General features: G+C 34.9%; 1 protein-coding gene across 5 annotated transcripts in view; it reads right to left on the reverse strand.

The window, feature by feature from the left end:
- ADAM32 (ADAM metallopeptidase domain 32) overlaps nucleotides 1-12,987 on the reverse strand; it is a 167,090-nt gene that overhangs the window by 112,093 nt on the left and 42,010 nt on the right. For all 5 annotated transcript variants that reach the window (XR_009517859.1, XM_060001103.1, XM_060001104.1 and 2 more), the window contains 3 exons: nucleotides 8,542-8,610; nucleotides 5,240-5,311; nucleotides 4,640-4,806 (listed from right to left, as the gene is read on the reverse strand). Coding sequence is in view for 4 of the 5 variants with exons in the window: in XM_060001103.1 (XP_059857086.1) it covers nucleotides 4,640-4,806; nucleotides 5,240-5,311; nucleotides 8,542-8,610 (308 nt within the window). In the remaining variant the exon portion in view is untranslated. The remainder of the gene's footprint in view (nucleotides 1-4,639; nucleotides 4,807-5,239; nucleotides 5,312-8,541; nucleotides 8,611-12,987) is intronic.

Raw genomic sequence — 12,987 nt, forward strand, 5'->3', positions numbered from 1 at the left:
CACTAAGATACAGATGCTCCAAACATATTCTGCCATCTTTAGAGCCCCAGCCAAAACGAACATTCCAAGACGTGTGTAAAAAAGCTTGGTACGCAATTCTCAGTTTGAAATGCCTCCTCAGTCTCAACTGCACTGCACTTCACAATTGCACTGTCTCTCCACTGCTCCCTTATTCTGCCTCACTGATATTGCTTATACATAAGCACTTGTTTCCAAGTATTTGCCTTTAACACCCAACTTTGGCTTTACATTCCAATATGAAAATATTGTTTACACTCTTTCTTCATTCAAGATAGTTCTCCCAATAGATAAGACTTTCCCCCTAACTCTATGCATACTCCTGATGAGCTGGATTCAATAATAGCTATTTTTTACTTAATACGGCCACCCAGTCTCCACATCAAATCAGTTATCAAGATTTACTGTTTTACTCCTTCAACTTTTCTTGTATCCCTCCCCTCCTCCAGAGGTTCAGCTCCAGTTATAACTATGAATTCCATACTCTTTGAAAAGAACTATTATTTAGTCCCATGTCTCTAGGCATATTGTTTCCATAACCTGGAATGCTTTCCACCTCCTTTCACTGAATTTAAACATTCCTGGGACTTCCTGGTGGTCCAGTGGTAAAGAATCTGCTTCCAATGCAGGGCATGAGGGTTCGATCCCTGGTTGGGGAACTAAGATCACACATGTCATGGGGCAAGTAAGTCAGCACACCACAACTAGAGAGAAGTCTGCACACTGCAACGAACATCCCAAGTGCTGCAACTAAGACCCGTCACAGCCAAAAATTTTTTAAAAATTAATTATATTAAGTAAAAACAATAAATATTTTTTTAAAATTCCTCAATCTGCCTTCTCACTTCTAATTTGATTAGCACGTCTTTAACTTGGCCCTTTTGTTATATGTTACTTTGAGTCTCTCTCTCACTCTTGCTCTTGCTCTCACTCTCATTGTTTCTTCCTCCTGTAAACTAAACAAGTAGAGATAATGTACCAACATTAATCTTCTGGAGTGACATCAGCAAGATGGCAGAATAGGAGTTTTTTAGCCCTCATCTCTCCACAGAAACAACAATTTTGACAAACAACCACAGATGTGGCCCAAGACCCAAGGAAAGGCCCCATGCCACACCGGAGCAAAAAATCCAAGAAGAGACACATTGAAGAAGGTAAAAACAGTTTCACTTTACCCATGTCACCATTCCCCCAAGGCAGCACAGCTCAGTGCCAAAAGAGCTGCCTCCAGCCATGATTTCTCCCACAAGGGAAGGTGAGAGTACAGTGAATACTGCCAGCCATGCAAGATGATGCCAAAGAGGCCCACTTTTTAAACGTCCATTGAGAGATGAATGGATAAAGAAAATGTGATGTATATATACAGTGGAATATAATTCAGCCTCAAGAAAGAAGGAAATCCTGACATTTACAACATGGATAAACCTGAAGGACATTATGTTAAGTGAAATAAGCCAGACATAAAAAGGCAAGCACTGTATGATCACACTTATGTGTGGAATCTAAAATAATCCAACTCATAAAAGCAGCGAGTTGAATAGTGGTTGCCAGGGGTTGGGAGATGGAGGAAATGGGGAGATGGTCAAAGATACAAGGTTTCAGTTATGTAGGCTGAATAAGTCCTGGAGTTCTAATGTACAGCATGATGATTATAGTTAATAATACTGCATTGTATATGTGAAATTTGCTAGAGAAGATCTTAAGATTTCTCACCACACACCAAAGAATGTTAACTATGTAAGGTGGTGTATATGTTAATTAGCTTATGATTTCACAATGTATACATATATCAAATATCACATTGTACTCCTTAAATATGTATAATTTTTATTTGTCAATTATACCTCAATAAAGCTGTAAATGAATAAAACTAATAAAAGCAAATATAGGGAAACTGAGGCAGAGAGCATCAATTGCCCTAGGTGACAGGGCTGAAGTTAAATGCAGGCAGTTGGCCTCCAGAGTTTAAATTTGAATCACTATGCAATATTATCTCAATAAACATTTGTTGAATAAAGGACAGATTGTAAACGGTTAAAAAATTAAGCTTGCTATGTTCATTGTTCCTACTGTAGGGCCTAAACCAGATTATAAATTTCTGGAGTACAAATTTCTGGAGTACAAAGACCAGAAAATAATAGATAATTACTGTTATTTATCGTAATTTTATAGTATTTATTCTAGGACATTACTCATATGCAAAGTATGTTGATGCATTAAAATAACATCAAGGGATCAAGAAGGGGTATTATTCAAGTTCAAGGAGACTGACTGTACCATAATTTCTACATTTCTAATGGGATAAATGCTCTCACCAATTTCACTTATTACTGTATCAAACTTCAACATCCTATTAAAAGGATAATACATCATGTCAAAATTGAGATTTATTCTAGGAATGCAAGATGGTTCAAGATTAGGAAATATATCACTATAATTATTTCTATTGAATGCCAATAAGAGTATCTTATGTCATCCCTATAAAAGCTGAAAGATTATTTTTCGTTCTTTTTTTTAAGATTTTTTTGATGTGGACCATTTTTAAAGTCTTTATTGAATTCGTTAAAATATTGCTTCTGCTTTATGTTTTGGTGTTTTGGCCCTGAGGCATGTGGGATCTTAGCTCCCTGACCAGGGATCAAACCCACAACCCCTGCATTGGAAGGAGAAGTATTAATCACTGGACTGCCAGGGAAGTCCCTGAAAGATTATTTTTCAAATTGTTGGTATAGTATGAATCTATGAATATTGCCCTACTATTATTCAAATTCTAAAACATGCCTGTGCACACACACAGAGCCAAACCTACATTTTAGCCCCCAAAGCTAAAAAGTATTACTCAATGAGGTAACATTCCCTAAAGTAAAGAATAAAACAGACATGACCCATGTTACCATTATTACTACTACTAGTTTAAACTGTATTAAACTAGCCAAAGCAATAAGAACAGAGAAAGAAACTGAAAATATAAAATTAAATAGCAAGAGATAAAACTACCTGTATTTGCAGATGGTATAATTATATGAGTGAAAAAACCAATGTAATAGACTTAAGAATGATTAAAAACAAAGAAATTTAGTAAGGCAATAGGATATAAAATCAATATGAAATTAAGGTAATCTTACAAACAAAACAATATATATTTAGCAGACAGAAGACACATTTACAACAGCAACCAGAAAGACAATATACCTAAGAAAAGTTATCAATAAATGTATAAAACCTATGAGAAATTAACTTCTGAATGACCAAAAACTGGAAAGACAAAATGTGAGATGTGAAGACTAAACAGTTCTCTATAGCTCAATTTATAAATTCAACAGTCTTAAAAAATAGGAGCTAGACAGGTTGATTCTAAAATTTCCATGGAAAATAAATTTAAAACTTCCCTCACACCCATGAAGTGGGAAGGCCTTTCTAATTATGACTCAAACTCTAGAAACCATCAAATAAAAACCTCATGAATCCTGCCTTAAAAATAAAAGTATTTTGTATGGCAGTTAAAAAATACACACACACAAGAAGCCAAGTCAAAAGACAAATTAAGAAAGAAAACTACTTCTCATCGCAAGGCAAAGAAATTTATCTTTTTATCTATATCTGTGTTGAAATTGGTATCTAAATGCATCTATCCCTATCTATCTAGATATCTAGCTATCTACCATCAGGCTCATGAAAAAGAAATGAAAATTAAAACTATACCAATATATCATTTCTCAGGTACCAAAGGTGAAGAAAAACTTGACCATACACTTTGGTGGCTAGACTGTGGGGAAACAGACCCTTCTCATACGTTATTGATAAGTGTGCAAAGCACTAAAATCAGTGCCAAAATCTGGTATTAGCTATCAAAATTAGAATTATACTACCTAGAAATATTACTCCTGGGAATCTGCCTTGTAGATACACATGCACATATATAAATGACACACATAAGGTTTTTTTCACTGTAAGATGTTTTAAAATAATAAAATATTGGAATCAAGCCAAGTACCAATTATTAAAGAACTAGTTAAATAAACTACACACAACTTTTAGACCCTATTATAAACTGGAAATATTGATATTATCATGCCAACTTAAAAATATGTATATGCAGATTTATTGAAAGACATGCTGATCATAATTGCTGGTAAATTTTATATGAATAAAATTATAAGTATACAGTTATAATTGATTGTTTAGAAAACTAACATTTAAAAATAATGCAGAAAATTCAGTAGGATAAAATATTTTAACCTACTTTACCAAGGCTTTGATCAAAACTCATAACAAAGATATAAACTTCACAAGATAAATGCCATCTCTTTATGTAATGATTAAGATTATGGGCTCTGGAGTTACAAACTGTGGATTCAAAACCTAGACACACCATCAAGAGTCCTTAGTTGGTTTAACTTCCTGAAATATCAGTCTCCTCAATAGTAAATGTTGATAAGCACAGAAATAAATTTTAGCAATCTTCTTTTATTGTCTGACAACCAGAAAGACAGCATGAGGTCTGACTGAGTGCATGATAATCAAAGTATGAATAGTCAGAAATGAACAACAATTCCCTAATTTAAGCTACATCAATATCACAAATCTTTGATTTCTAAGAAGACTGAAACATTATACTTACATGAATAGATATGCAATATCATGAGGTCTTAGGGTAAGATAAGACTTTTTCCATTCTAAAAATGCATGCAATAATTCATCTGCCTCACCAACAGTAGAGATCTTATTTTTATCTGACCACAATTCCAAAGATGACAGCACAATAGTAATTTTAAATGGCGTAAACATCTAAAAACAGAAGAGATAAATACATGAAAAAAATAATTTTTATGTTATTTTATAATAACCAAGAAATTAATTCAATCTTTTGACAAATCCACCCTCAATTTATATGGATAACTTTATTCAGAAATGCCACGTCAGCTGCGGAGCAACTCAGTCCATGCGCCACAACTACTGAAGCCTGCACGCCTAGAGCCCATGCTCCGCAACAAGAGAAGCCACTGCAATGAGAAGCCCGCGCACCGCAACGAAGAGTAGCCCCCACTCACCACAACTAGAGAAAGCCCACGCACAGCAACAAAGACCCAACGCAGCCAAAAATAAATAAATAAAATAAATAAATTTTTTAAAAAAAGAAATGCCATGTCAAGGCAATGCAAATTATAATTTCAAAACTAGTATGAATTTTCCTAACTAGTATGAAAAGGAAAATACTTACCGAATTTACAAGGCCAATAATTTCAATGACTTTATTTGTTACCATCATGCTATCAGAGCCCAGGTAATCATACTGAAAAACAGAATTAATTTAAAATTTAAATATCATTTGTTATGTAATATGTTTGAGATTTACTCTCCATCTACTCTCTCAGGTTGAGGCTGCTTTGGGGTTAGAACACTTCAAAATAAGACAGTAACAATTAAAATAGGAATATAAATTGGATCACTCACACATGCTAGTATGTAACATTGTATAGCCACTCTGAAAGATAGCTTGGCAACTTCTTTCAAAACAAATAATGGACCTAGAAGTTGTACTCCTGGACATTTATCCTAAAGAAGTAAAAACTGGTGCTCAGAAAAACCCATACATGAGTGGAAACAACTCCTAAGTCATTCAGTCGTTCAAAGATTAAACAAACTGTGGTACATTCATAACACGGAATACGATTCAGTAATAAAAAGTAACTGAACTGCTGATATATGAAACAGCCTGGGTAAACCTCATGAAAATTATGCTAAGTATAAACAAATCTCAAAAGGATACATACTATATGATAACATTTATGCAATATTCCTGAAATCACAGATGGAGAATAGATGAGTGATTACCAGAGGTCGAGAAGTGAGGAAGTGGGGAGAGATGTGTGTGACTCCAAAGGGATAACACAGAGAGTCTTGTGATGGTACTTGTTCAGTGTATTGGTCGTGGTGGTGGTAGTTATGAACGGCTACATATGTGATACTACCACATAAAACCACACACACATACATACACACAAATGAGTGTATATATAATGGCTGAAATCTGAATCAGCTCTGAAGAATGTGTCAATGTTAAATTCCTTATCTATAAAAAAACTCTCTAAAGTACATTATCCCTTGGATATTACACAGGACCCTCAAGTTAAACATATCCAAAACTACACTCATTATCCTCCCTCAAAAATATGCTCCCACTTAGATTTCTACTTCTTTAGTGAATGCTATTATCATTTATGACCTCCCACATTCATTATACTATATGTTCAGTGACAGCAAAACTTTTTCTGTTTTGTTCACTGCTCTATCCTCAATAAATAGAATAGTAACTGGCATCTAGGTGATGCTTAATATATTATTAAATGAATGAATAAATCAAGTCAATTTACAAGCTCTTCTAATTCACCCTCATTAGTAACATTTAAAATTGTCCTTTCCTGTCTATTCCTAACACTATTAATTTGTAAAACTTCACCTTGATTACTGGAATAGTCTCTTAAATGCTTTATCTTACTCCAATTTTTACACCAGCATTCCTGTCCCTATGCTATTGCAGAAATGATTCTAAATGTAAATATGAACACATCATTACCCTGCTTAAAATCTTTCATTGACTCTCTATTACCTTTAGGATAAAATCCAAATATCATGTCAATTCTTCAATTCATCTCTTTCCCTTTCCCTTCTTCAGCACTGTATATTAATCATACTAAACTTCTTAAAATGATCTGAAAAGAACAATCTCTCATATTTATGCACCCTTGCAAAGAAAGGTTTCGCACTGAGTCTTCCCTGGCCCCATCCTCCCCCCATTGCCCAAACCAACCAAGCCAGAACCCAGCCTGCAACCATCTCCTTTACCAGGTTCTCACACTCCAATTCCCCTGCCCTAATCATCCAAGGGCATGGTACCAAAAATTGTGAAACAACCTCTATTCTCCCGAACCCACTGCAATTTTTCAAGTTAGCCAATGCTAAACCTGTTTACCTTGTTTTGCTGTTCCCTCCCACAGAAATCACAATAAAGGCTCCTGCCGTGTTTTCCTATTGCTCCCTCTGTCTCCTGACCTACTGTGGTGCTTCTCCATGTGGCATGATGTGGTATGCCCTTTCCTCCTGGGAACTGTGAATAACAAACTAACTTTCCAATAGTAATCATCTCCTGATCTGTTGGCATCAGCATACCTGAATAATAATAAAACCTACATGTTAAAACACCTACTTACACGCTCTTACAATACCTCAGGTTACAGCTGTGTGTCTCCATGTCTTTCTCTATTAATGTACTGTGTTTTCATAGTACCATAATCTTCCCTCAATCTGGCACTGAATTCACTAGGCTACAACTGTGGATTTAAAATTTGTGAAGTGATTGAAGACATCACTATTCTTCTTTATATGCCCAATATCTAGTAACACAGATGTCATACTGGCTCAATGTTTGTTTTATTAAAGAATACATAAACATAAATATTTGTAAGAACATAAAAAAGAGATGTTTAATGAGCATTATATGGCTGACAAACCTGGCAATTTGGACAAGACGCTTTTAAAACAACTCTCAAAATTTGTAACGTAATCCTGAAACAAAATAATTTTCATAAACCCAAATATTCCCTGGAAATCTAGTCATCTTTACTAGAAATATCTCAACTTTCTCTTAAATGTTCCGTTTGCCCTTTTTCCTAATACTCTACTAAGTCAAGTATTTTAATATCTTTCTCCAAATATCTCCTGTCTCTGACCCTCAACTCTGGCTTCCTGACAAGCTCTACAATCCTATGAATAGAAAGGGAAATTCACATTCTCTGTAGTATTCCATAGATGTGACAATCAAATACTTATCTTCAAAACAAAACCTGGAAAGTATACTTTATCCCTGTTTTCTGAAATCTTTGAAATATAGGAGAAATAAAACCACACCCAACTGAGTACAAACTGAGTTATCACCTCAAGGGTCTGAAGTTCAGAGATCCTCAAATTGTTTATGGGAATAAGGAATCTAGAGGTGCCTTTACACTAGACTCAATCAGACTTGAGTCAACAGACTCAAACAGTTGCACCATTAAAAACCACTAAAAAAATCTTGACATTTTAATGTAAGCAGTTATCATAAGTAGTTATACTATCATCATTGCTGTGCCAATAAATATCTTATAGGGAAAAAGATTCTCTAGACTACATGCTGCTCTTCAAGTACCCTAAAACAAGAATTAAAGCTTAGAGAATTTCACTTTAAAAAATCACCGTTAAAAATTTTTGTGGATTGAGAAAGGCCCTAAAGATGTGAAGTACCAGCAAAAAAAAAAAAAAATCATTTTGTTATGCAGGTTTGTTATGTAAAGATTTCAAATAAAACATTTCTGATAGAACTAATGTAATTTTGAATATTCGATTCTTCAAATAGAAGATGTCTTCACTGTTCTCTAGGAGTGACATGGAAGTAAGAAGATTGGAATCTTTAAGTTCCTTTCTAGTTAGGGATAATCATACATTCATATCAAATATTCAAAAGCAAAGAAAAAGCAAAACACATACCAAAACTTTGTCCACCACGATATGCATTTCTAGATAAAGAGGAATTAAATCTGGAACAGCTGATTCTGGCTAGAAAGAAAGAATAGCAGTATTTAAAAACTTTCACAAATTGTTTATTCTGAACTTTTAAAATAGTTTTCCACCTTTACTGAGTCATAGTTGAAATATATACATATACTTAAGCTATAAGACTTGATGCTTTGATATACATACACAATGTGAAATAACGGCCACATTCAAGCTAATTAACATATCCACTCTCACACAGTTACCATTTTCTTTTATCTTGTGTGTGTGTACTCCATAAGTTTTTTATGGAGTAGTTAGGGTGTTCTATATATAATATCATGTCATCTGCAAGTAGTGACAGTTTTACTTCTTCCTTTCAATTTGAATGCATGTCATTTCGTTTTATTACCCAATTACTGTGGTGAGAACTTCCAATTCTTTGTTGAATAAAAGTGGCGAAAGTAGGCATCCTTGACATGTTCCTGATCTTAGAGGAAACGCTTTCAGCTTTTCACCGTTGAGTACAATGTTAGCTGTGGGCATGCCATATATGGTCTTTATTATGTTGAAGTATGTTCCCTCTGTATCCACTTTGTTGAGTTTTTATTATACATGGATGCTGAATGTTTTCAAACGCTTTTTCTGCATCTATTTAGATGATCATGATTTTTATCCTTCATTTTGTTAATGTGGTATATATCACATTGATTGATTTGCTGATGTTGAACCATTTTTTCATCCTTGCAATAAACCCCACTTCAGCATGGTGTATGATTCTTTTAATGTTTTCTTCCTTTTAATGTTGAATTTGGTTTGCTATTATCTTTTTAAAGATTTTTGCATCTATGTTCATCAGGGATATTAGCCAGTAATTTTCTTTTCTTTTCTTTTCTTTTTTGTGGTATCTTTGTCTGGGGTTTGGTATCAGGGTATGCTGGCCTTGTAAAATGAATTTGGAAGTGTTCCCCCTTCATCTATTCTTTGGAAAAGGAGTTTGAGGATTGGTATTAATTATTCTTTAAATGTTTGGTACAATTCACCAGTGAATTGTATAAGTCTGGTCTTGGACTTTTGTTTGTTAGCATATTTTTGACTACTGATTAAATGCGCTTACCAGTAATTGGTCTATTCAGATTATCTATTTCACCATAATTCAGTCTTTGTAGGTTAGGTGTTTCTAGAAATTTATCCATCTCTTCTGGGTTGCCTAATTTTTTTAAATTGAAGTATAGTTGATTGACAATGTTGTGTCACTTTTAGGTGTACAGCAAAGTGATTCATATATATATATATATATATATATATATATATTTAATATATATGACATATAATATATATGTATTCCTTTTCAGATTCTTTTCCCTTATAGGTTATTACAAAATATTGAGTATAGTTCCCTGTGCTATATAGTAGGTTCTTGTTGGTTATCTATTTCATATATTGTTGTGTATATATGTTAACCCCAAGCTCCCAAGTTTTCCCTCCCCAGGTTGCCTAATTTGTTAACATATAATTCTTCCTAGTAGTCTATATTTCTGTGGGATCAGTTGTAACATCTCCTTCATTTTTTATTTTATGATTTCTCTTTTTCTCTGGGTGAGCCTAGCTAAAGGTTTGTCAATTTTATTTTTTCAAAGAACCAGCTCTCAGCTGCACTGACCTTCTCTATTGTCCTTTTGGAATCTGTTTCATTTATTTCTGCCCTACATTTGTTATGTCCTCCCTTCTGCTAATCCTGGGTTTCATTTGTTCTTTTTCTAGTTCCTTGAGGTATAAAGTTAGGTTATTAGTGACTTTTCTTGTTTCTTGAGGTAGGCCATTTATCGCTAAGAACTTCCATCGTAGAACTACTTTTGCTGCATCCCACAAATTTTTGGTATATGCTATTTCCAATTTCTTTTGTCTCAAGGTATTTTTAAAAATTTCTCCTTTGATTTTTCTTTGGCCCATTTGTTGTTCAGTAGCATACTGTTTAAACTTCACATATTTGTGAATTATCCAGATTTCTTCACGTAAATAATTTCCAGTTTCATACCACTGTGGTCAGTAAACATGCTTCGTATGTTATCAATCCTCTTAAATTTATTAAGATTGTTTTGTGGCCTAACATGATCTCTCGTGGAAAATGTTCCATGAGAACTTCAGAAGAATGTGTATTCTGTTGCTTTTACATGGAGTATTCTGTATATATCTGTTAAGTCCATCATTCCAATGTGTCATTTAAGGCCAATGTTTCCTTATTGATTTTCTGTCTGGATGATCTATCCATTGATTTAAGTGGGATATTAAAATTCCCTACTATTATTATATTGCTGTCTATTTCTCCCTTTAGGTCAGTTAATATTTGCTTTATATATTTAGGTTATCCTATGTTGGGTACATAAATACTTACAAATGTTATATCTTCTTGTTAAATTGACCCCTATATCATTATGTGACACCCATCCATGTCTCTTATTACAATCTTTTTTTTTTTTACACCTATTTTGTCTGATATAATTATAGCTACTCCAGCTTTCTTTTGGTTTCCATTAGCTTGGAAATCTTTTTCCATCACTTCACTCTCAGTCTCTGTGTGTCCTTATATCAAAAGTCTCTTGTATGTAGCATACAGATGGGTCTTATTTTTTTAATCCACATAGCCACTCTATGTCTGTTGACTGGAGAACTCAGTCAATTTACATTTAAAGTAATTACTGATAGGTAGAGAAATGAGAGAACTCAAATAAAATTTAAAAGTAATTATTGCCATTTTATTAATTGTTTACTGGCTGTTTGTTTCTTCTTCTCTTGCTCTCTTCCTTTGTGGTTTCATGACTTTCTTTAGTAATATATTACTTTCTTTTTATTGTTTGTGTATTTACTATAGGTTTTTGCTATTTGTAAGCCATGAAGCTTACAAATAACTTATATATGTCTATTGTAAGTTGACAACAACTTAAGTTTTTTGAAAAAGCTCAACATTTTTACTCCCTGCCACATTTTATGTTTTTTATGTCATATTTTATCTCTTTTATCTTGTGTATACCTTAACTAATTATTATAATCACAGTTATTACTATTTTTACTACTTTCGTCTTTTAACCTTCATAGTAGCTTTGTAACTGATTAATCCACTCCCTTTGCTATATATTTATCTTTCTGATGACCGTTATTATTTCATGTTTTCTTGGAAAAATTTAATGTGAGTTCCAGTTCAAGATGGCAAAATATGAAGATCCTGAAATCAACTCCTCCCAAAGACCTATTGAGTCTACAACTACATACAGAACAATTTCCTCTTTTAAAAAACCTAAAGTCTGGCTGAGTGGTAACTATACATCAGGAAAATGAGAAGAAAAGCATGGTGAATCAGGTAGGATGTACTGAGACACACTCTTACCGTAAATGCCACCCTCAGTGCTATGACCCACAACCTGGAGAAAATTCTAAACCTGGAGCTTCTGTCTGAGGAGTGAAGGGTTTGAACCTCACATTGGGCACCACAACTTTTAGGACCTGCACCTGAGAGACAAGCCCCCAAAATATGGAACTTTGGAAACCAATGGGGCTTGAGTCCCCAGACTCACAAGATTGTGTCATTCTGGGAACCAGGTCAACAAGGGCCCAGGCACTTGGACTTACCTTCTGTAGGGCCCAGCTCAGAGGGAGCTAGTCATGCCCAGACTTAAAGTAAAGGAAATTCCCTTGCTTATATTAAGGTGTCAGCCTGAGAGGCAGGCATCTAATTAGCACACACATCCAGTGATGAAGACCTGCAGGTACCATCTTCGTGCTTTCCCTTGTCCATGCTCCAGAGCACTATATCTCCCAGAAGAGAGCTTTTACATGCATCCGGTGCACCGATCGTTGCAGCTGACTCCCTGGGGACATTACTTGACTGCCTGACTCTGGAAGCCAAAGGAGCTTGCATTCCTAACCCCATGGGATTGTAATAATCATAAAGGAGCTCATACCCCTGTTAGGCACTCCAATTTTTATGGCAGCTACCCAGGAATACCTCTACATCACCTGGCTCTGGCAGCCAGTGGGGCTTACACTTGTGGGTCCCATAGGACAGTAGCTAACAGAGAAAGAGTTCTTAAACAGCTACCAGGCCCCAGCCAGCAAAAGGCAAAAGATCCAAGACCTCAGTCTTTCTGTTACAGAGGCCTATTAGCTAATCATCATGGCTGCAGCCTGAGAGGCAGACTTCTAATTAAACACACATCTATGGGCTAAGTGTCATGCTTTCCAGACACCTCAGAGGGTGAGTGCTATCTTCAAGAACTCCCTCTGCTACCCTCCAGAGATCCAGTTTTTCCTGCAAGGGAATTTTACATGCAATTGATGCCCTAGTTTTTAAAACAAGTGCCCCAGTTTTTGCAGCTACCACCTAGGGAATGCTCCTTCAATGCCTGGCTCTGGTGGCTAGGGGTCTTGCATTTATGAGACCCA

Source organism: Delphinus delphis, chromosome 21 (assembly GCF_949987515.2).
Source record: "Delphinus delphis chromosome 21, mDelDel1.2, whole genome shotgun sequence".
NCBI classification, from domain to species: Eukaryota; Metazoa; Chordata; class Mammalia; order Artiodactyla; family Delphinidae; genus Delphinus; species Delphinus delphis.